General features: G+C 41.0%; 2 protein-coding genes across 2 annotated transcripts; both read right to left on the bottom strand.

Moving 5' to 3' along the window:
- Positions 1 to 220: 220 nt before the first annotated feature.
- Positions 221 to 1,997, bottom strand: LOC147334421 (Fc receptor-like protein 4). Its single transcript, XM_086287331.1, has 7 exons — positions 1,888 to 1,997; positions 1,769 to 1,804; positions 1,241 to 1,501; positions 916 to 1,161; positions 673 to 858; positions 465 to 587; positions 221 to 370 (listed from the first exon to the last, which is right to left on the bottom strand). The coding sequence occupies exons 1-6, from the start codon at positions 1,934 to 1,936 to the stop codon at positions 487 to 489; spliced, it is 879 nt and encodes a 292-aa protein (XP_086143457.1). The 5' UTR covers positions 1,937 to 1,997; the 3' UTR covers positions 221 to 370; positions 465 to 486.
- Positions 1,998 to 7,465: 5,468 nt separating this feature from the next.
- On the bottom strand, positions 7,466 to 9,603 carry LOC147334420 (Fc receptor-like protein 4). Its single transcript, XM_086271459.1, has 6 exons — positions 9,482 to 9,603; positions 9,362 to 9,397; positions 8,804 to 9,064; positions 8,479 to 8,724; positions 8,230 to 8,403; positions 7,466 to 8,123 (listed from the first exon to the last, which is right to left on the bottom strand). Exons 1-6 carry the CDS (start codon positions 9,528 to 9,530, stop codon positions 8,020 to 8,022), a joined length of 870 nt encoding a protein of 289 aa, XP_086127585.1. The 5' UTR covers positions 9,531 to 9,603; the 3' UTR covers positions 7,466 to 8,019.
- Positions 9,604 to 23,789: the final 14,186 nt, after the last annotated feature.

The raw sequence follows: 23,789 nt of genomic DNA, 5'->3' as shown, positions 1-23,789 counted from the left end.
GAACATTTCCACAACAAGTTCTAGTGATGCTTTCAAAGAAGGAAGTTTGAAGTAATGTTTCTGTAAAATGTTATTTCATAAAACGTCCCCACAGTGGACACGACAACAGTGAAAAGAAATCTCCATTATGGGACATTATATCAATCAGTGAATCAATCAGTCAGGCCTTTATTTGTCACATGCAATGTTACACATACCTGCGTTGAAAATTTGACCGACCATACATATATTGCACAAACATCACATTGGGAAGACAGGTCGGAAACAGAAATAAATGTAATGGTTTGTACAATAATTAGTGACAGAGCTGCAGTGGTGCACACAGTACATGACGGATCTTTTCCTCTGAGCAGGAATATTTACTGGTTATCTACAGAAAAAAATTTGAGAGATGAACATCTGAGTCCATTTATTCAAATAATCTCCACATCAGAGATGGAGAGGACAAAGTTAGTGAGACTCACAGAGACACAACAGAGCTCTGATTCAGAAGTGATACTCTGTGGTGACATCAGTGATGACATCATAATGATCATCCAGTCCCTGATCAGGGTGAGCTGGCAGGATTGAGACACGAATGTTATTTCCTGCAAAAATGTAAGAAGTGTTTCAGCTGTTAATTTATAGAGAATTCTGCATATTGATTAATCAGAGAACGATTCAAAGTGTTACCTTTAGTTCTCTGTCGACATAAAGACACGACAATGAGAGTGGAGATAAAGTATGGACAGAACACCACCAGGTGGAAAACTACAAGCTCAGGTGAAAATAAGTCAGGATGCAGAGTTGATGGAGTGGGAGGTGGTGTAGAGGTGGGTGGTGGTGTGGTAGTAGGTTTTTCTGTAGAGAGAATCCCACCTGTTCAGGTGAATATGTGGATGAAAAAAGAGGTGAAATCAGAGTGAAGCTCCTCACCTGTGACAGTGATCCAGCTGAATGGAGACTCTCCATGACCGCTGATGTCACACTTGTAGAGGCCTTCATCAGAGCTGGAAACATGCTGGATGGTCATGTGACCTGTAGGCCGCTTCCTGATGAGGGAGCCATCTTTATAGAAAGCAGCTGGGAGGTTGGAGGGAGTGGTCTTTGTTTTACAGAGCAGAGTGACGTCATCTCCCTCCATCACAGGGAGGACAGGACTCTGCAGGATCACTGATCCACCTCAACACAGAGACAAACTACAGCATTTCATCCATTTACACACAGCTTCATCAACACTAACTCCACACACTCAGCTTACCAGTGACTGTCAGGTTAACCATGTTACTGATGGGACCCTCTCTGGACTCACACCAGTAAACTCCACTGTCTGATAGGAAAACATTGTTGTTACAGGAAGAACCAGCTGGTTTTCCCCACCCATCTCCACACTGAGTCCTCTGTTGTTTGCTTGTGTTTCTCCTCAGAGTCCATCCAGCAGAGCTGTCGTCCTCCTCACAGCTCAGAGACACAAAGTCTCCTTTAAAGAACTGAGAGCTGCTGGGACTCACAGTCAGACGAGCTGAAAACATATAGAACTACAGTGTCAGTGCAGTCTTATACAACCACTTAAGTCCTCATACCAGATGTCATTGTATGGTCAATAAATCAGTTGTTTCTTGCATTAGACTAATTGCCAACAAGCAATTTTTGGTGTGTTTGATCTAAATAAGACATGACAACATTTAGACTGAACAAGAGTAACTCTGACATGTTCTTAATAAATGTGTCCCACAGTCTCCTGAGAGAGTGAGTCAGGTTTACAGTGTGACAGAAGAAGGTTACTGACCTTGGTTTGTGGTGCAGCTCAGCAGTGAGATCAGAACTAAAGAGAAATTAAACTCAGGTTAGTTCAAATTTCACATTCAACAAGACAGCAGAGGCATGAAAAACACAGAGTGAGCTTACAGAGCAGACACAGCAGAGACGTTTCCTCCATCCTGCTGCTCAATGACATCACACCAGCTCTGAGATCAGTTCATGGTTACACTGAGTAAAACCCTCCTCTTCCTCTTTCTCTGTCTCTGGGTCTTAGACTTGTGGTTAGAAAAAACCTTGTGTGAAAAAGCTTTGTGTGTTTATTTCTCTGCTTCCTTGAAACCAAAGTTTTACACGTTTCAACTGAATATTGAATAAGAATTAAAAGCAACAAAATCTACAACTGACATTTGACCCTGAATGCAACACCAGTACCTGTATGATGTCTTCACTGACTGTCCGACCTCTTTTAATGGATGTTTTCTCAGCTCTTTGAAATAATTATATTGACTGCATTAAAGTAATTATTGATTTAATTAATAATATCGCAGATTGAGCCAAACAAACTTCCTGTAGTTGACTGCACGTTAACTGTGCAAACTTTAGTTGCTTTTGTGCTTCTCTCTGTTCCAACCACTGACTTGTGGTCCGAAAGACTAAATAACTTGAATGGCTGCACAACATCAGACTACACGTCACGCCCTGGTTAATGTTTGTGAAGGTCTGAAGGAGACGTGTGCTGCATACAGTGATCTTTGTTCATGTACCTGCAGTGACAACACAGATCACAAATCTTGTGTTTCTCCTCAGAATCTATCTGTCAGTTAAGTTAATACATTATTATTCCTACATTATTCATGAAAACATTTATGTTACTTGGGATACAATATAGTTTTTCAGTTATCAGCACAAAGGTCAGATAAACATTAAGTGTGCTTTGCTGCAGCGCTCACGTGATCTCAGCTCATCAAGAAGGAAACCCAAAATCACAGAACAGAGCATCAGGATTATGATTCTAGTTTGTGTTCATATGAAGGATTTTTCAGTGTGTTATTTGATGACAGTTACAACACAACACATCTCTGTGTGTAATTAGTTCTACAGTAAATAAGTAAAGTAATCCATTATACTAACACTGCTACTCATACTGTCTTTGCTGATAATCATAAAGTTAGTGATCTGTCAAGCTTTGGTTGGTCTTTTAAAGCTGTACAAACAAACAAATATGTGCAGAATTAACTGAAAGAAGATGATCCTTATCATACTGATATTTCATAACTGTCAGATTAGAGATGCATGAAGTATCTGAGCAATAAATTTGAACACATTCTGGTCCTGCTTCCTCATTGGCTGCAGTAATAATGACTTCAGACTGTCACATGATGACGTTACTGACTTTGGTTTGTGGTGCAGCTCAGCAGTGAGATCAGAACTAAAGAGAAATGAGTGTCAGATTAGTTTAGAGTTTGTGGTGGTGAAGTGGTCAGAGAGCAGAGCCAGGAACATCTCCGTGAGCTGATTGTAAGAAAATAATGAAGCAAAGCCAGAGCAGGAAGTAGGGACATTGTTGAATTCAAAGATATGAAGAAGATTCATGTTACAGACAAACATCAATGAAATCAAACTACAGACATGACTGGGGCAGAAAATCAGCCCTGGCTTATTTTAGCCAGGGCTGATTTTATGTCTAGTCTCTGCTGGGCTGCCCAGGTTGCCTAGCAACCATAATACTAACAGCTGGAAACGTTTCATACAGCTTTGTTTGACAGAAACGAAGGAGAAAATCTTTTGTTCATTTGTTTGTTTGGTTCTACATGAGCTTTGATCATTCTCTGTAAGATTAAGCTCAGCTATTGAACGGCGTATATTTTAAAGTAAAGGCTTTAAAACCAAATAAGTACAAACGTCACTAATGTCACATAACTTTGCCGACATGTGGCCAACAGTAATGTTTTAATGTTCTTCGTTATTAAACATTTGCACGCAAATAAGTGACATAATATTCAGTATTTACTTTTAAATGTGTACTCTTCGGGCGCCCCTCATCTGCCATTTTTTTTCCGGCAAAATTATCCACACCCACCGCCGCGCTATGCATTCTGGGATATGTTGGGCAATGAAGTCTACACCGCCACATCCTTAAAATTCAGGGAAATGAAGGACGCATTTCGAGCAGCCTTCGAAGTGGCACAGCCTTCGTCGCGTCGCTGTGACGTAATCGGGCTTAAAATGCGGCCTTTAAGGCTGCAGACCCTGAATTGGGATACAGCCTATTGCTGTACAATGCCATCTGCCATCTTAGTTGAATTGGTCACATGACTACATCATATGACTAAAATGTGTCATCATTTTCGAAAGCCTCGGTTTTTCCAGTCCGCACTGCAACGTGAAAACGCTATTTTCAAATTTATCTGCATTTTCAAAAAGCTCACATTTCCTTGACCAAAAACGTCGTCTCAGTGTGGACGGACGAAGGCCAAAATGGAGAGAAAAAGATGCATTTTCAAACAAATTCGGATTAGTGTGGACGTAGCCTTATTGTGACTGCTTTCCCTCCTCCTCCACTTCTTCTCAGAGTCACAGCCTCCTGTGACTGTGATGAGTCGTTACTGCTTGTTGCTGGTATGACTGTTGACAGTGCAGCAGCAGCCCTGAAAGCTAACATGTGATAAGAGTCTTTCTTCCTCTTTCTGCACTGTTACATATGAGTGCATCAGTGTGCTTTTCTCTGAGGATACAAGTGTTAAACCCACAAACATGTGACCCAACTAAACACTGGGTGAAAAGCTGACACAAACGCTGAAAAAATAACACTTTAATGTGTGAAGTCCTTCACCTGAATCTCAAAACATTAGAAATGGCTTTGTAACCATAATAAATGTGTCTCAGTCTCCTAGAACTAAAGATCACGTTTCCTCCGACCTGCTGCTTCCTGATAATCAGACCAACACTGAGATAAGTTCACAGTCACATCTAGTAAAACCTTCCTCCTCCAGCCTGTGACTGTGGCTTTCTCTCCCTCAAGCATTATGAGAAACTTTTATTCTTTGACTGAAAAAAATTGGAAAAATAAAGTGTTAAAGATTCAAACTGAAACAGTAACGATGAACAACTGATATCAGGACCTGAAGGCAACATGAGCATCTGTGTGATGCTTTCATTGACCCTCCGACCTCCTGTAAGGAGGGTTTGAAGCTCTTTTTACACAAAGAAAATAAAATTCAGCTATTTAATATATTATTGATAGTACATTCAATGATTTTTTTTCAGACCTTTTGCAGATTGTTAGATACCAGCTGTGTCTTTCTGTAGCTGAATGTAGGTCAACTGTGAGGTCTGAGTTGGAGGTGAGCTTTAGCTTCTCTCTGTTTCAACCACTGACTTGTGGTCAGAAAGATAGTAAATAAATGTTTGGCTGCACAACATCAGACTGAAAGAAACACTAAAGATGTGAATCAGAATACTTTATTGATCCTTGTAGGGGAAATGTTGTGGGTTACAGAGCTTCAGTACAAACAGTAACAAAAACAGACAATACAAGAAGTAAAAAATAGCACAATATATACAATATATATATATATATATATATATATATATATATATATATATATATATATATATAGAGAGAGAGAGAGAGAGAGAGAGAGAGAGAGAGAGCATGTGCAAAAAGGGTGTAACTATTGCAGTGTTTACAGTGTGTTAGATGGATGCGTTGTACAGGGAGATGGCCACAGGCAGGAATGATTTCCTGTGTCGTTCAGTGGTGCTTTTCGGTAATCTCAGTCTCTCACTGAACGAGCTCCTGTGACTGACCAGCATGTCATGGAGTGGGTGGGAGGTGTTATCCAACATTGTCTTTATCTTGGACAACATCCTCCTATCCGACACCACCTTAAGAGAGTCCAGCTCCATCCCCACAACATTGCTGGCCTTACAGATCAGTTTATTAAGTCTGTTGGCATCTGCGACCCTCAGCCTGCTCCCCCAGCATGCAACAGCATAGAGGATCGCACTGGCCACAACAGACTCATAGAAAATCCTCAGCATTTTCTGGCAGATGTTGAAGGACCTCAGTCGCCTCAAAAAATAGAGACGACTCTGGCCCTTCCTGTAAAGTGCTGTGGTGTTTTTAGCCCAGTCCAGTTTATTGTCAATGTGTACTCCAAGGTATTTATAGTCCTCCACAATGTCAACACTGACCCCCTGGATTGAAACAGGGGTCAAGTGTTTCCTGGTCTTCCTGAAGTCCACGATCAGTTCCTTGGTCTTTGCCACGTTGAGCTGCAGATGATTCTGCTCACACCACGTGACAAAGGAGTCGACCACAGCCCGGTACTCTGTCTCATCATCCCTGCTGATGCATCCAACCACCGCAGAGTCATCAGAAAACTTCTGAAGATGGCAGGTCTCTGTGCAGTGGCTGAAGTCTGTGGTGTAGAGGGTGAAGAGGAAGGGGGAGAGGACAGTCCCCTGTGGTGCCCCTGTGTTGCTGATCACCTTGTCAGACACACACTGTGGGAGACGTACATATTCAGAATCAGAATCAGAAGACTTCATTTATCCCCAAGGGGCAATTAACAAACAACAGAGCAGTATAATGTTGAAGGACAAATAATAAATATACAGTATATACACTTTTAAAATGACACAGTTTTAAAAGTAAAGTGACTGAAAGTGAATAAAGTGTCGGTAGTATAAGAAGACTGTAGTTTATATTGTGGTCTTCCTGTCAGGTAATCAACAATCCAGGACACCAGAGAAGCATCCACCTGCATCGCTGTTAGCTTATCACCCAGGAGGGTCGGCCTGATGGTGTTGAAAGCACTGGAAGTCAAAAAAAATATGACCCTCACAGTGCTCGTGGCTGGTCCAGGTGGGTGTAGACACGATTGAGCAGATAGATGATGGTGTCCTCTGTTCTGAGACGCAGAGAAGCTGAGCTGAGCTGCTATCAGATCACTTCTGCTCTCACACTAACAGAGTTTTTGTAAATCCTCTAAGTGTTTACTCTCCATGTCGTCAGAACTCTAATCTCACTGAAATCCAACTGAATGTGTTGCACAGAAACCACATCACACAAGCTGAGCTGTGTTGATGTAACTGCAGTGAAAACACAGAGTCAGTATTTATCTCCACATAATGTTCAAAAGAAACAGTGTTAAATGGGTCTCTAAATATCTGAAATAAAATGTTCATTAATCAGTGATTTGATAACAAATTATTTGTTATCAAATCAAATGTGATTTACATGTGGTGGTCCTGAAACATTGGCCCTGACCTACTTAGAAATGTCTGACAGTCATGAACAGTAAAAATTAGGATTTCAGTCCTGCTTCGATTTGATTTGTACTTTCACTCATATTTCTATGGATGTAGCATGTTGCAGCTAATGCGTGCTCCACCCTGTTGCACACATTTGATCACTTATGACAACAACAACAACAACAAGAACAAGAAACACTGCTGTGAAATAATTGAAGCTACAAACTAAATGATCCAAAATCAGTCGATCTTTCATACTGTCTGTGGGTCTTATGAGCCAGGCTGTGACAATGTGCGGGCTCACCTGGGATTCAGACCCAGGACCTCTCATTTCATATGAGGCTATGACAAAAAGAGTTGGGACAAAGAGAGCAGGGGGCCATCACAGCACAAACCACATGAGCTGTACGTACAGATACTAAAGAGTGACACGGACAACTGGAGCAGTTTGAAATGTTTCACAGGATGTGGCTTTAATAACAAAAAAGCACCAACAAGAAAGAGTCAATTTCAAGGCTCACTGAAAAATTCACAGTTTGTGTTGATCCAGGAAGAGGTGAAAAGACAAAAACTGCATTAGTCCAGTCTGAGTCATGTGATCATGTGTTTACAGTCAGGCACCAAAACGCTATGACAGCATCTGTGTGTGACGGGTAGATTTTATTCCGGTCAGAACCATCAGGACACCAGCTACTCCAGTGAGGTGATCAGGTAGGATGTGGAAACATGAAATACCAAAATCAAACAGGAAGTAGCATGACTTTGTCTTTTTCTCTGATATTTGACCTGAAAATGTCTTTCATGTAAAAATAAGCTGAAAACGTCTTTCAGTGACAGAGCTGCAGTGATGCACACACACAGTACATGATGATCTCCTCCTGTGAGCAGGAATATTTACTGTTTATCTACATAAAAATATCCAGAGATGATCATCAGAGTCCATTTATCCAAATAATCTCAACATCAGAGATGGAAAGGACAAAGTTAGTGAGACTCACAGAGACACAACAGAGCTCTGATTCAGAAGTGATACTCTGTGGTGACATCAGTGATTACATCATCATGCTCATTATCCAATCCCTGGTCAGGAAGAGTGGGCTTGGTTGAATCACTGATGCCAATTCCTGAAAAAAACAAAACAAATGTAGAATATCTATCGGCTGTTTATTCATGAAGAGACAGGATTTAATCATCAGCACATTCATTGATCAGTGAATGATTCAGTGTTACCTCTGGCTCTGCATTGATATAAAGACATCATGATGAGAGTGGAGATGATATATGGAGAGAAAACCACCAGGTGGAGGACTATTCTGAATGCAAGCTGTAGAGAGGAGTCAGCGGTCAGATCTGGAGCGGTGGGAATAGTTGTAGTGGTGGGTGGAGGTGTGGTTGTATGTTTGTCTGCAGAGAGAATCCCACCTGTTCAGGTGAATATGTGGATGAAATAAGAGGTGAAATCAGAGTGAAGCTCCTCACCTGTGACAGTGATCCAGCTGGATGGAGACTCTCCATGACCGCTGATGTCACACTTGTAGAGGCCTTCATCAGACCTGGAAACATGCTGGATGGTCATGTGACCTGTAGGCTGCTTCCTGATGAGGGAGCCATCTTTATAGAAAGCAGCTGGGAGGTTGGAGGGAGTGGTCTTTGTTTTACAGAGCAGAGTGACGTCATCTCCCTCCATCACAGGGAGGACAGGACTCTGCAGGATCACTGATCCACCTCAACACAGAGACAAACTACAGCATTTCATCCATTTACACACAGCTTCATCAACACTAACTCCACACACTCAGCTTACCAGTGACTGTCAGCTTAACCATGTTACTGATGGGACCCTCTCTGGACTCACACCAGTAAACCCCACTGTCATGAGGGAACACAGTGATGTTACAGGAAGAACCAGCACCTTCTCCCCACCCATCTCCACACTGAGTCCTCTGTCGTTTGCTTGTGTTTCTCCTCAGAGTCCATCCAGCAGAGCTGTCGTCCTCCTCACAGCTCAGAGACACAAAGTCATATTCAAAGAACTGAGAGCTGCTGGGACTCACAGTCAGACGAGCTGTGAGGAAGAAGAGGAGACACATACATTACATTGTTATCAGACATATTTTACACTGACTGAATTCACATTGTGAGTTGTTTTATGCTGACTTTCAGTGATGGGAAATTATCACTTTCATTCTTGCACCTCACATTTATATGACATCTAATCATTTAGACTGATATAATAACATGATTAGATACACCGACAATGACTGAGGAGGAGTCTGTCTGCAGTTAGCTGCACCATGTTCTTAATAAATGTGTCCCAAGAGAGTGAGTCAGGTTTACAGTGTGACAGAAGAAGGTTACTGACCTTGGTTTGTGGTGCAGCTCAGCAGTGAGATCAGAACTAAAGAGAAATTAAACTCAGGTTAGTTCAGAGTTTCACATTCAACAAGACAGCAGAGGCATGAAAAACACAGAGTGAGCTTACAGAGCAGACACAGCAGAGACGTTTCCTCCATCCTGCTGCTCAATGACATCACACCAGCTCTGAGATCAGTTCATGGTTACACTGAGTAAAACCCTCCTCTTCCTCTTTCTCTGTCTCTGGGTCTTAGACTTGTGGTTAGAAAAAAACCTTGTGTGAAAAAGCTTTGTGTGTTTATTTCTCTGCTTCCTTGAAACCAAAGTTTTACACGTTTCAACTGAATATTGAATAAGAATTAAAAGCAACAAAATCTACGACTGACATTTGACCCTGAATGCAACACCAGTACCTGTGTGATGCCTTCACTGAGTATCTCACCTCCTTGGAGGGAAAGTTACGCAGCTCTTTCTTGACAATTACATTTTAAATATATCGACTATGCTAATGTAATGTGTCTTCCTGTAGCTGACTGCACATTGACTCTGAGGTAGAAAGCTTTAGTTGGTTTTGTGCATCTCTCTGTTCAAACCACTGACTTGTGGTCAAAAAGAGTAAACACATTGAGTGGCTGCAAAACATCAGACTACACATCATGCTCTAGTTAACATTTAGAAAGGTGTAAAGCAGACATGTGTTGGATACAGATAGTTGTGTTCATGTACCTGCAGTGAAACATTATCTACCAATAATGTTTATAGGAGACGCTGTGACATGAACGAAAAGGGCTAAAAATTCACTGATTTGTTGACATTCAAAGGACAATGCCTAAAAATCACAGAGGTAACAGAAAACATGGACACTACCTGACGTAAACTTACACATTTGTGGATTCCTCTACAGATATCAGATGTAAAGCACAGATGGAGAGGATCATCATCAGCATACTGTCAGTGTCTATATCTGAAAATAAAGATTTTTAACAACTCAGTGATTTGTTGACTTTCTGCCTAAAAACAAAAAATAGAGACAGTAAAAAACACGGACATTTACTTACTTTGAGTCACATGTTTGTGAAATCCTCTACACGTTTAGCAATCCAAGTACAGACATGGATTTAGGTGCACACACAAAATGACATTTACAGACACACATGCATTTGCTGCAACAATATCCACATAGAATCCTCTTTCACATGAGTTGGACAATGTAAGGAAAGTTCCATGTGCGAATTACGGAGAAAGCTGTAAGATGTCAGCATTAGCAAATCGTACATTTTAACATTAGCTTTTTAAAATTGTATTTTAATCCTCAATGTTCTCAGAGGTTTGTGCTCAGTCAGGAAGATAAGAAGCGATCCCTGAATCCACTCCCAGTCACATGATGTTATTTTTATCATCTACTGGACACTATTTAAAGTAACATGTCAGTATCTGTGAGGGAAAGTGCATGATGCATATCCTCATCTGAGCAACCAGGTTGTCCATTGATTTCAATAACAACACAGGAAAAACTATAATAAAACAGTCCTTATCAATAACTCTTTTATGTGTTCCTCAAATATCACTGCAGGTTTCATTTAGAGATAAACTGGATGCTACTGTCAATAATTAGTTACAGAGTTGCTGTCGTACACATACAGTAATGATGATAGAAATCTTCCTTTATGAAAGAATATTTGGTTTTTAATTTAGATAAAATGATCCAAAGATGAACATCAGACTCAATTTATTGTAATAATCTCCACAACAGAGATGGAGAGGACAAAGTTAGTGAGACGCCAACATCATCATGCGTATCATTCAATCCCTGCTCAGAGTGAGCAGATAGGATCAAGGTATAAAGATTGTTTAGTAACGAGTCCATTAGCTGAGCTATGCCAGAAAGCAGTTAGTGAACACCAGAGTGGTGTAAATCATGTCGTCTCTGTCATCCTCTACAGGAGTCCTCAGGGTCCATTTCTTGTTCAAAACACTGTGCTGTACATTATGATTCAAATAAAGACTCCAAGGTAGAGCGAATTAACAAATAGTGAATGTTTACTAAGGGTTACGTTGCAAAGATCCAACTAACTCCAAAGGTTAAATAAAAAAAAGGAATCAGCAAACCAAAGTCCAGGTAGTTTCAGGAAACAGCAGGAGTCTAATCAGCTCATCAGAAAAGAGGACAAAACAGGAAATACCAAAATAAAACAGAATGTACCAAAACATGTTCCTTTAACACCTGATCTGAAAACATCTGCAGGTTTCATTTAGAAATAAGTTGGATTATTTGTACAAAACAGTAGTTACAGAGCTGCAGTGGTAAACACACAAACAAACCAGGAGATTTAAGCTAGAATACAAAACAAAATATGACAAGAATAATAAATATGACTTAAATTTCAAGTTAAAAAGTACTGGAGCAAAGACCCAGGCCTGTGAACAGTCCATGGACCTGAGAAGGAAGGAGAGGGACTGAGGAAATATCCAGAGGAAACATTATCTATATAGCAGATGTTTGGTGTTTTTTCTCCAACATCAGATCTGAAAGCATCTGCAGGTTTGAATTTTTAGAAATAATCTGAATGCTTTGAAGAATCCCTTAGTTACAGAGCTCCAGTAACACACACAGTATATGATGAAAATCCGCCTCTTAGGATCAATCTATTTGATCTTCCCCTGCCAGTGGCAGACGCCCACAGACATCGCTGCGTTGGTGGTTCTTTGTGTCTGGGGGTGGGCGTCCAGGTACACACCGGCTCACTCCTGGTGGCTGCTTGTCGGGGCCTGGAGCCTGGGGCTCGCTCGGGCCTCTTCGGGGGTGGGGTGCCCCCGGCCTCTCGGCCTGGGGCTCGGTCACTCCGGCACAGCTCGCTGCCGGCGGAGCTCCCGGGCACGTCACTGCAACTCCCCCTGGCTTCTGCTCCGCGGCTGCTGAGTGAGCCCTCATCTGGGACTCTCCTCAGCTCTTTCTGGGACAGTGGCGCGGCTGCTCCTCTGTTGGTCTTCCTTGGTCTCTTGTGCTCTGAGGGCCTGGATGTCTGGAGCCTGGATCTCCTCCATACCTGCTTCATGCCCTGGAGGACGGGGCTGTGGCCCCCCCACACCCTCTAGCAGATCATTACATGAAGGAACCTTTTAAATACAAGCGCGTCCATGCTCACAGGTGTACACACGGGTGCTCACACACACAAACTACACCCTTTTTGGCTGCTACCTCAAAGCACACTGTGCGCTGTCGATCTTACGTGCTGCACAATAATGTTTAATATTTTGTATTTACTGTTATATTCACATAGATCATCACGATGATGTTGTTTATTATATTGCTCTCTTTTTTGCTTGTTTTCTCTTTTTTTTTTCTAGCAGAGAGGTAGGTGGTAAGGTTGTGGTTGTAAGTGTACCTGCAGAGAGAATCCCACCTGTTCAGGTGAATATGTGGATGAAATAAGAGGTGAAATCAGAGTGAAGCTCCTCACCTGTGACAGTGATCCAGCTGGATGGAGACTCTCCATGACCGCTGATGTCACACTTGTAGAGGCCTTCATCAGACCTGGAAACAAAGTCTCCTTTAAAGAACTGAGAGCTGCTGGGACTCACAGTCAGATGAGCTGTGAGAGAATTCAGTGTATTTTTACTAGATTAATTGACCTGCTGACTTTTACAATTCATTAATGGATGACAGGAAGACATTACCATAAGCATATCATTACAGTATTTACATTGGATTTGTGTCTAATACAGTTATTTCTTGTATTAATGTTCTTAAAGTCAACCAACACCATACATATAACAATCACATGAGTATTCCAGTTGTTTTTTTAAGCATCAAATGTATTTTACCTCAGCTTATCAAAATTCAGCATCAAAATCACAGAGTCATCTACAAGTCTCCATTATGCTAATATGTTTTCATCTATGTTTTACCATTAAGTTTTTTGCTGCAACATGATGCATCTCTGTGTGCAATTAATTATTTTCTAAAGGCAGTAAATTATGGAGCGCCAGGACTGCCATAATGAATTAATTAAATACACCATTAAATAATTAATTAAATGTGTCAATAATTAATCAAAATTGGAATTAATTAATTAAATAAATAGTTATGACACATGTAATTAATTAATTATTGACACATGTAATTAATTAATTATTGACACATTTAATTAATTATTTAATGATATATTTATTTATTTCATTTTGGCAGTCCTGACGCCTGGCTCTCATCTTGAATTAATTCTATCTGTCAGCCTCACCCATCAAACTCAGGGGGCGGGGTTAACGCTGATCGAGTCAAAACCATTGCTTTGGCCTGGTGGCCATTGTTTCTAGCACACAACAACCGGCATGTGGAAACTAACAGAACTGAACTTTGAAAAACCCTGTTTGTGTGTCACTGATAGGTTTGTAGCTTGAACCCATCCGCTGGAACATTGAAGACAATATAATTACACTGCAAAGCAAGACACAAGGTTCTGGTTTACTCATGCATGAGGGAGGTGTCTGGCTGGAGCCAAGTGTCGTCCCACCACTTGACCTCCGTCAGAGACTCTCAGCCAGGCTCCCCATAGCACTCCTTTTATTGTGGTTACATGAATATGCATAGGTTCATTAACATATGACGTCTACATACACACAAAGAGTACCTTGCCTGTGTATGTGGGTGGGTGTGTGTGTGTGTGTGTGTGTGTGTGTGTGTGTGTGTGTGTGTGTGTGTGTGTGTGTGTGAGAGAGATCTGTGTGAGGTCAAGATGTGACCCTGTGAAGACTCTGGCGCTAGCTTGTACCAGGACGTCTGGGTCCGTCTAACAAAAGGCTCTTATACTTAGACAGATATACGTGTGCTTGCTATACCATAAATCAGCAAAAGAAGATACGACCTCTCCTCTGTAGGGGAGTGAACTCACCCCCCTCTTCATGCTACACAGAGTTGTTACAGACCTCTTAGGATGAGACATTCTTTCAATCTACAAATGATTATATACTTCTAAGCATAAATGACAATCAACAATACAAATCTAACAGTCACCAAATACCGTTTTAATATTTTTTTAGCCGAGAATGTAGTGGTTTAATCTTCATGTGTCTGGTCGGTTTGTCAAGATACAGCCTCTTTGCAAAAGTGTTTCGATGATTTCGGAGATGTCTGCCCAGTCTCACGGCAAAGCGTGGGATAGACCCGCTCGCCTCGCAAGCAATCCCACCGACAAAGCGCAGGCCCCGGTACACAGCTGTAGTAACCCCCGCTGACTTCTTTTACTGAGGTTATATTTATCGATGTTTTATTTCCTGATGTTCTTATGTGTCCTACGTGTTTCAGTCGCCAATTCTGAATTATAACTAACATTAAAAACATGTTTAAGGAGGAGAGAGAGCAAATAAATCTGTTTAACATCTGATCTTTGGGTTTTTGTTCAGTAATCAGCGTGACCTGTGTATAAACGCATAAAAGAGATAACGTTGGTGTTTCCGTCATGTAGTAACTGCTGGCTTTAACTGTACAAAGGTTGTTCGACACTATGAAACACATACAGACTTCATGATGTTCGGCTAATATTTTTATTGTGAATATTAATCATGCTGACCTCGCTCTGTACACCACGCAGCGAGGTCAGCATATCCACGATATCCTCAGCTCCATGAGTTAACACAAAGTTTCCCAGCTGACTAACTGCCAACTATTCCAGAGACGTGAAAATATACAGCATAAAGAAAAGTGTAAGAGACTCAGCAGCAGATTAGAATAACAGTTATACATTTAATAAATCACCAAATGAATCCAAGAAAGGAGCAAACCTGTTCCGACAATTTGAGTTTGTATTCCCTCAGCTGCAGACTCGCTGCTGTTTAAATGTTTGAAAAGGAAGATTAGATATAAAAAACGTCAAACATAGACTCAGTCTGCCTTCACATTTGATATGAGGCCAGCACGTATAGTGGCCTCAGCAGGCTATTACTGAAATACACGTGCTATATCATAAACTATGATATAAATAGGGAGGTCCTATTAACATGTTTAGTTTTAAAGGACACCTTCCTGCCTGTAGTCTCCTTCATGAGCAGTATTAGTTTTCTTCTAACATCCAGAAGTCTGCACAATGTGTTTCATAGTTTGTAACAAGCCTTTGACAGGTAAACATAACATGACCGAAAAAGCAAAAAAAAAGCAAAAAAAAAGAGAGAGAGTGTTGACATAAGAAGAGAAAATGCTCTCAATTATGGAGACAGGCAAATGGTTCATTTATGTTTGATGTGTGTTTATTCCTCCCTAAATATCGTTGGTGAAGTTTGCCATGCACGTCAGATTTTCCTGCGCATTTTTATACCTCTGCCAACAGAGAGAGAAAAAAAATCACATTCTAACAGACAGCTGGTGCTTAGAATACAGTTGAATAACTATTAAAAAACAGATGATATTTAGATGATAGTTCAGTCTAACACATGTGCCAGTGAACCATTAAACGTCTGTGAAACTATGCAGTTATGAAACGTAACTTTAACCTCAGCCAAACCGATTTGCTCAGTTGTAAATAAAACAGCGAAGTAAACGTGACCCGACAGACAGAACCTGAGTGAATGAAGTCCAGCGTTTAACCACTGAGAGCTAAAACTCAGCTGAGGTTTGAAAGCTGTGTGCCGGTGATTGGACATCAGCCGCTGATAAAGCTGTTCGCCTATAAAGTGCTCTGTAAGGAAACGAGCTCCAGCAGCTCTGCGCTCGGGGAAAACACTATATTTACTTATCTTGTGCAGAAAAATGCGCTGACATTGCTTTATATCGAGCACCGGCTGCCCAGTTAAACTGTGACTATCACCAGGTAACGTAGGCGTGTTTCTTGAATTAGCAGCAGGTGTTAAACAGCTGACAGATGAGGAGGAGGATGCATGCAGGTAAACTGAGGGTCTGTTGAGCTGATCGCTGGTTTCGTGAGAAAAATGTCAGCTCGTTCTTTATGTTACAGAAGCACAGAGACACAAGACCAGGCGGAAAGAGACGATCGTTCGGTGAAAATGAGAATCTGCGAATGCAACATGTGGAACACGGAGAGTGGAATATGTAAACAAACCGGTTAACGTAACCCCGGTGCACTCTGCATGCTAACTGTTAGCAGAGCTAGTGAAATCTCTGAAAACATCTGAGCACTTTTGCAAACATGTTCTATGTTGACAACCTGACCAGACATACGTCGCGACATTCGCGGCTAAAACACTGTTAAAAGTGTAGCTGGTGACAGAAAAACGGGGTATTTTAAAACTACACCACCACCATTGCTGCCTGTGATTTGATCTGCATTCTGGGATACCTGGCTGCCCCAAGTCTACACAAGCAATCGAGATCGACCTGTTTTGACTTACTTTGCACGGCAACCAATCAAATGTTAGAGAAGCTGCATGGGCAGCGTTAACCCCGCCCCCTGAGTTTGATGGGTGAGGCTGACAGATAAAATTAATTCAAGATGAGAGCCAGGCGCCAGGACTGCCAAAATGAAATAAATAAATATATCATTAAATAATTAATTAAATGTGTCAATAATTAATTAATTACATGTGTCATAACTATTTATTTAATTAATTAATTCCAATTTTGATTAATTATTGACACATTTAATTAATTATTTAATGGTGTATTTAATTAATTCATTATGGCAGTCCTGGCGTTCCATAAATAAGCATGAAAATCTTAAAATAATGAAATAAACACTTTCAGTCTCACAGCCTTTATGAAAGCTTCATAAAATTAATAATCTGTCAAGTAAGTTTGTCTTTTTCAGTTGTAATAATGGATGAATAAATACAGAAACGAGAAAAGAGTGTGATCCTCATTATGCTTATATTTCATAACTGTCAGACTTTAGCTGCATATCTGAGAAATAGAATAAAACACATTCTGGTCCTTTAGTTTGTCACATGATGTTACTGACATTGGTTTGTGTTGAGGCTCAGCAGTGAGATCAGGGGCCCGTTCTTCGTACGTCGCTCACTACATCCAAGATCAAACCTTCGCGCTAACCGTGAGCTCGCTAATCCGGTTCTCCGAACACACCTGCTGTTGACGATTAGTACAGCCAGACGCAGTAATGTGACATCACTGGGTGTCGTAAAAGGGGCTACGCATCGATAGTAGAAACATTGATCGGCAACCCTCTGATTGGTGGGCGAAAATGTCGAAGGAGCGCGCTCGGCTCTGTATTTTTCGGCAGCAGAGCAAGAACTCTTGATTGAGGGATTTCAGGAGTTTCAGAGTTTAATTAAAACGCAAGGGAACACTGCAAAGGCTGCAAAAGCAAGGAGAGAGGGCTGGCAGAAAGTTGCTGACAAATCAAACTCGTAAGTAATTTAATAATAATAATAATAATATATTGGATTTATATAGCGCTTTTCAAGGCACCCAAAGCGCTTTACAATGCCACTATTCATTCACTCTCACATTCACACACTGGTGGAGGCAGCTACAGTTGTAGCCACTGCTGCCCTGGGACAGACTGACAGAAGCCAGGCTGCCATATCGCGCCATCGGCCCCTCTGGCCAACACCAGTAGGCGGTAGGGTATATTTATTATATTACACTATATTATCCAATATTATATTACATTATATTATAATATGTTATATTTTATCCTCTTTCACATTAGAGCCACGACAGGACCCACTAGAACATGGGAACAAGTAAAAGTGAAATATAAGAATATTCTACAGAATGGTAATATTTATCACTTATATTGCTTTTCGTCTCTTGGAAAGAGAGCCTGAAATAATCTGTTTGTTTGTTTATAACAGCAACCAAGAAAAGGGCAGAGCAAAAAAAGACAGGTGGTGGTCCTGCACCCCCTCGTCAACAAGTTGGTTAAGTGAATAATACCCTCACGGGAAAATCGATATCTCTCTATGAGCACACTGTCGCGCTGAGCTAAAGGATCCTGTCTATCCCGCAATATACGCTGAATCCTGAGGACTCTCCTTATCAATCTTGCACCTTCCGCAATGGGCTGCTCGCGTAAACGGACAGAACATGGCTGCGACAGACTTCCCAAATCCACCTTCGCTTTTATAGCCGTGGTCTCTCATCTTGATTACACGAAGTAATTTACAATTACTACTCTGAAATATGAATTACATCTGTAATAATCACATACATGTAATAGAATGTTAATAGTTCATTTCCCTTTTTTAGGAAGTGACCTGTATGTATCTGTGTGACATCAATAAAAGGATCAAGTGCTGCATTATCTTTAGTTACATTGATGTTATTTATTTATGGTGAAACAGTGGTGGAATATCGCTGTTGCTTTCGTATAAATGAAGCGGACATACCTGCGTGGCCGCGATCTAATCCTGTTTACATAAAGTAAACCTGCTCCCGAGCAGGTTTACGCTTACGGCTCTGTTGCTATGACAGCAAGTCCCGGATGAGCTTCGGGGAACCGAACGATCCAAGATCACGCGAAATCGTCAACAATCAAATCCAGCTAACTTACTTAGCGAGGTACGAAGAACAGGCCCCAGAACTAAAGAGAAACGAGTCTCAGGTTAGTTTAGAGTTTGTGGTGTTTAATGAAGTGATCAGAGAGCAGAGCAGACACAACATCTCTGTGTGCTGATTGTAAGGAAAGACTGAAACAGAATCAGAGCAGGAAGGAGGAAGATTGTTGAATTCAAACACGTGAAGAAGATTCGTGTTACAGACAAAGATCACTGACAACAAAATAGACAGACTGGACTGGGACATAAAATCAGCTCTGGCATTAAGAGTGGCTCATGTTCAAAGTTGAATCTCTCCCTTTCTAATTACATTCCTCCATCTATTTCATCTATTTTCTCACCTTGTTACTTTCACGTCTTTGTCACTTCCACTTACTTATTGTTGGGACTGTGCTCCCTCCTCCTGCACTTCTACCAGGAGTGGCTGTAGCTAGACAGAGCAACAACATCTTCTACTAATTGGAAGGTTGGTGGTTTGATATCTGACTTCCCAAGTCTGAATGCCAAATATACTTAAGAAAGATATTAACTCTAAGTTGCTCTCTCATGTGTCCATCAGAGTGTGAATGTTAGATAGGAAGCACTCAGAGCAGAAAAGCACTATATTAAAAAAAAAACAAAAAACACCCAGCCCTGATTACAACTTCTTGTTAGATTTCTTCAGCAAAAAACACACAGACTGAACTTACAAAACAGCCATAGCAGCGATGTTTCCTCCATCTCAATCACCCAACGTTATGTTAAATAAAGTTGATCCTTTTCATCAGGAAGCTGTCAGAGGACGATCTAAGCACAAAGTCTGATCTTCCTGTCAGTCACAGCAGGTCGGCTGAAACCAAATGAGGTGGAGATGGTTTTGTTGCTGCTTCTCAGTTTTGAGGTCAGAGAGACAATAAATAAACTGTGTGGCAACACACTGACTTTACTTAACTTTAAGCATCAAAAACTGGCTTCAGTGTGACTAAACCCTGCACGAGCCTAAAGCAGGAAGCAATGAACCAATAAATGTTCACATAACCTCCTTAACATGAATCCTAGAAGAAAAAAAAAAACAGATGGCATAATTTAGAGTATCGGGAGCTCATGTTTAGTGATGTGACTGAAAAACAATTTCTGCATTTAGTCTCCTGGAAGAGTGAGTCAGGTTTACAGTGTGACAGAAGAAGGTTACTGACCTTGGTTTGTGGTGCAGCTCAGCAGTGAGATCAGAACTAAAGAGAAATTAAACTAGTTCAGATGTCTTTTCTTTTCTTTATTGCTGAAATGAACAGCGACAAAATCTACAATTGACAGCAGAATCTGAAGGCAACATGAGCACCTGTGTGATGCTTTTAGTGACCCTACAGCCTCCTCTGAAGGGGAGTGTTTGAAGCTCTTTTTTCACAAATGAAATAGAATGCAACTAAATTATTTAACATTTTATTGACAATACATTCAATCATTTTTTTACGACTGTTGCAGATTGTTAGAAATGAAATGTGTCTTTCTGTAGCTGAATGTAGGTCAACTGTGGGGTCTGAGTTGGAGGTGGGCTTTAGCTTCTCTCTGTGTACTAACCACTGACTTGTGGTCAGAAAGATAGTAAATAAATGTTTGACTACATAGCATGAGTCTGCATGTCACACTCTGTATACTCTTTGTAAAGATGTAAAGCAGAGCTGAGCTTCTATGAGGCAATTTCTGCTCCCACACTAACAAACTGTATCTCCCCATAATGTTTAGAGGAAATGGTGTGACAAAACTGAACAAGAACATGAAGTAAAGATTGACAGGAACAAAATTTACAACTGACAGCAGAGCCTGAAGGCAACATTAGCAGCTGTGTGACGCCCTCTTTTCTGACCCTTTTCTGTGAAATAAATGCATCAAGCGTTGTTTGAAATACTGTTTTCACAATAAAAATAAAATTCTTGAGTGTTTTATTGAAATAATGATTTTATCAGTCATGTTACAGATTTTTAAAGAAAATAAAATTCAACTATTTAATATATTATTGATAGTACATTCAATGATTTTTTTTCAGACCTTTTGCAGATTGTTAGAAACCAGCTGTGTCTTCCTGTAGCTGAATGTAGGTCAACTGTGAGGTCTGAGTTGGAGGTGGGCTTTAGCTTCTTTCTGTTTCAACCACTGACTTGTGGTCAGAAAGATAGTAAATAAATGTTTGGCTGCACAACATCAGACTGAAAGAAACACTAAAGATGTGAATCAGAATACTGGTGCTTTTTGGTAATCTCAGTCTCTCACTGAACGTGCTCCAGTTAGTACGTCATGGAGTGGGTGGGAGGTGTTATCCAACATTGTCTTTATCTACCACCTTAAGAGAGTCCAGCTCCATCCCCACAACATTACTGGCCTTATGGATCAGTTTATCGAGTCATTGTTGGCATCAGTGACCCTCAGCCTGCTCCCCCAGCATGCAACAGCATAGAGGATCGCACTGGCCACAAGAGACTCTTATAAAAAACCTGAGCATTTTCTGGCAGATGTTGAAGGACCTCGGTCGCCTCAAAAAATAGAGACGACTCTGGCCCTTCCTGTAAAGTGCTGTGGTGTTTTTAGCCCAGTCCAGTTTATTTTCAATGTGTACTCCAAGGTCAGTGTTGGGAAGGTTACTTTTAAAATGTATTCCATTACAGAATACAGAATACATGCCCCAAAATGTATTCTGTAACGTATTCCGTTACGTTACTCAATGACAGTAACGTATTCTGAATACTTTGGATTACTTAATATATTATCATGCTTTGTAGTAAAGGGACCTCTGACTAATACGGCGGGGTCCCTGTCAGCTCGTAGCCGAAAAATAGCTTTACTTTGTTGTGTGGGTCAACTTTTCTTGCGAGAGACAGAGAGAGGCGTTGAAAGACTGCTCCAACGGAACTTATTGTTTCGGAGGAAAACACGAACACGGTGTACAGTCGAGTCTTAATAGCTTACTTACAACTGGGCTCATCAGGCACTCTTCTTGGCTGAAGTGGTTATTATTATATTTACATGCTTCCAGCTCCCGTTTTTCCTCGATGACAACTCCTACCTTTCCACTCCCCTTTTTCTCCCTCCTCGCGCTCACAGACCCATAACGTGTATGGCAGTGCATTCTCCCTGCAACACGGACTACACTGCCCATGATGCTACATTCTTTAGAGCTATGCTTGTAGCATTCTGCCTGTTAGCTTAGCACAACAACAACAACAACGAAAAGGCGCTCTCTCACCCAGGAAACACACAGTCGCAGAGAGAGAGAGAGAGAGAGAGCGTCACCCTGTAACCATGGCAACTGTAACGCTGCCGCCTGGAACAACAGAACGTAGCTGTCAAACAAAACCCAAACAGTCCTGACCCGCGACAAAATGAAACAGGAAAGTACCGCCGTGTAATCCATTTATTTCAACAAAGTAACTGTATTCTGAATACCACCTTTTTAAACGGTAACTGTAACAGAATACAGTTACTCATATTTTGTATTTTAAATACGTAACGGCGGTACATGTATTCCGTTACTCCCCAACACTGTCCAAGGTATTTATAGTCCTCCACAATGTCAACACTGACCCCCTGGATTGAAACAGGGGTCAAGTGTTTCCTGGTCTTCCTGAAGTCCACGATCAGTTCCTTGGTCTTTGCCACGTTGAGCTGCAGATGATTCTGCTCACACCACGTGACAAAGGAGTCGACCACAGCCCGGTACTCTGTCTCATCATCCCTGCTGATGCATCCAACCACCGCAGAGTCATCAGAAAACTTCTGAAGATGGCAGGTCTCTGCAGGGCTGGACTGGGACAAAAAATCGGCCCGGGCATTTTGACTAGAGACCGGCCCACCAAGTATTATAGGAAAAACCATAAAGCCTTTGAATGAAAACAAATGCTGTTGTCACAGTGATGTACACTGTCTTGCTATCAGTCTAATAAACTTAGACCTACACCATACTCCCTATTCTGGTATTCTAAACAGTACCTGAAAGTAGACTGCTTGGTCGAGTTAACCTCCTGAACTATCTACAACACATGGTGGAAACCTGAAATTAAGACAGAGAAGACTAGAGTGAGACATGATCATTACTGATTACTGATGACAGATTTAGATATATTTTCATAAACCATTCATTTGCCACATCAATAAACAGCATGGCAGGGCAAAATATTTTTTCTAACATGGCAACCTTTAAAACGTGAAAGGAGACAGAAAGACAGATGAGAAAGAATAAAACTTAATTGACTTTTTGATGGCATTTTACACACAGTACTGGTGCAGTATCTAGAAAATGTGGGAAAATACTGGCATCATGTGCAGTACTTAGCTACTTCTGAAGAAATTATGATGGGACCCTCAAAAAAATTACTATGTACAATAATGGATTTCTATATTTTACATCAGATGAAATCGTTTGTTGTAAGATTCAGATAATTATTTTTTAAAAGCTAGACATTTTAAATGAGAATAAGAAAGAAAAGTATTTCTTTGTGCCCCCCTCTCCCTGTTAATGCCCTACCTGGCCCCCCTGGCAACACTTTGCTAGATCCGCCCCTGCACAGTTACCAGCTGTCAGCTACTTAGAAAAGGATCCTGGTGTTATTTGTCTCTCAGAAACAGTTCATAACTTCCCTTCAACTCATTCATGTCACCTAAAAGGTAAACCTGTTTCTCCATCACCTGTTCAGCTCTGATGATTCAGTAAGGACATCTCCTGGTTTCATCTTCATGTTTCCCTCTCACCACATATCCAAACCGACATCATGACCAGCAGCTTTACAGCTGTGGCCCAGACGCGGAGCCAGACATTTGAAACACCCCGGGCTTAGCCCTAAAGGGTAGTATGCATGCGGGATCTTTTTTATTTTATTTTTATTTTTATTTTTATTTTTTTTTTGGGGGGGGGGGGGGGGGGGGGGGGTAGAAATGACTGAAAGATTAATAGGCTCTGTTTTGAGTTTTGTTCAAAAAAGAATGACTTCATATAGGATAAAAAT

The sequence above is a fragment of the Aulonocara sp. 'chitande type north' Nkhata Bay genome, linkage group LG3 (assembly GCF_057382095.1).
Source record: "Aulonocara sp. 'chitande type north' Nkhata Bay isolate Kocher_YH1m ecotype deep benthic linkage group LG3, A_spYH_male_GT1.1, whole genome shotgun sequence".
Classification (NCBI taxonomy): Eukaryota; Metazoa; Chordata; class Actinopteri; order Cichliformes; family Cichlidae; genus Aulonocara; species Aulonocara sp. 'chitande type north' Nkhata Bay.
The sequence above is the reverse complement of the archived record's forward strand: the minus strand, read 5'-3'. Positions and strand labels throughout refer to the sequence as shown.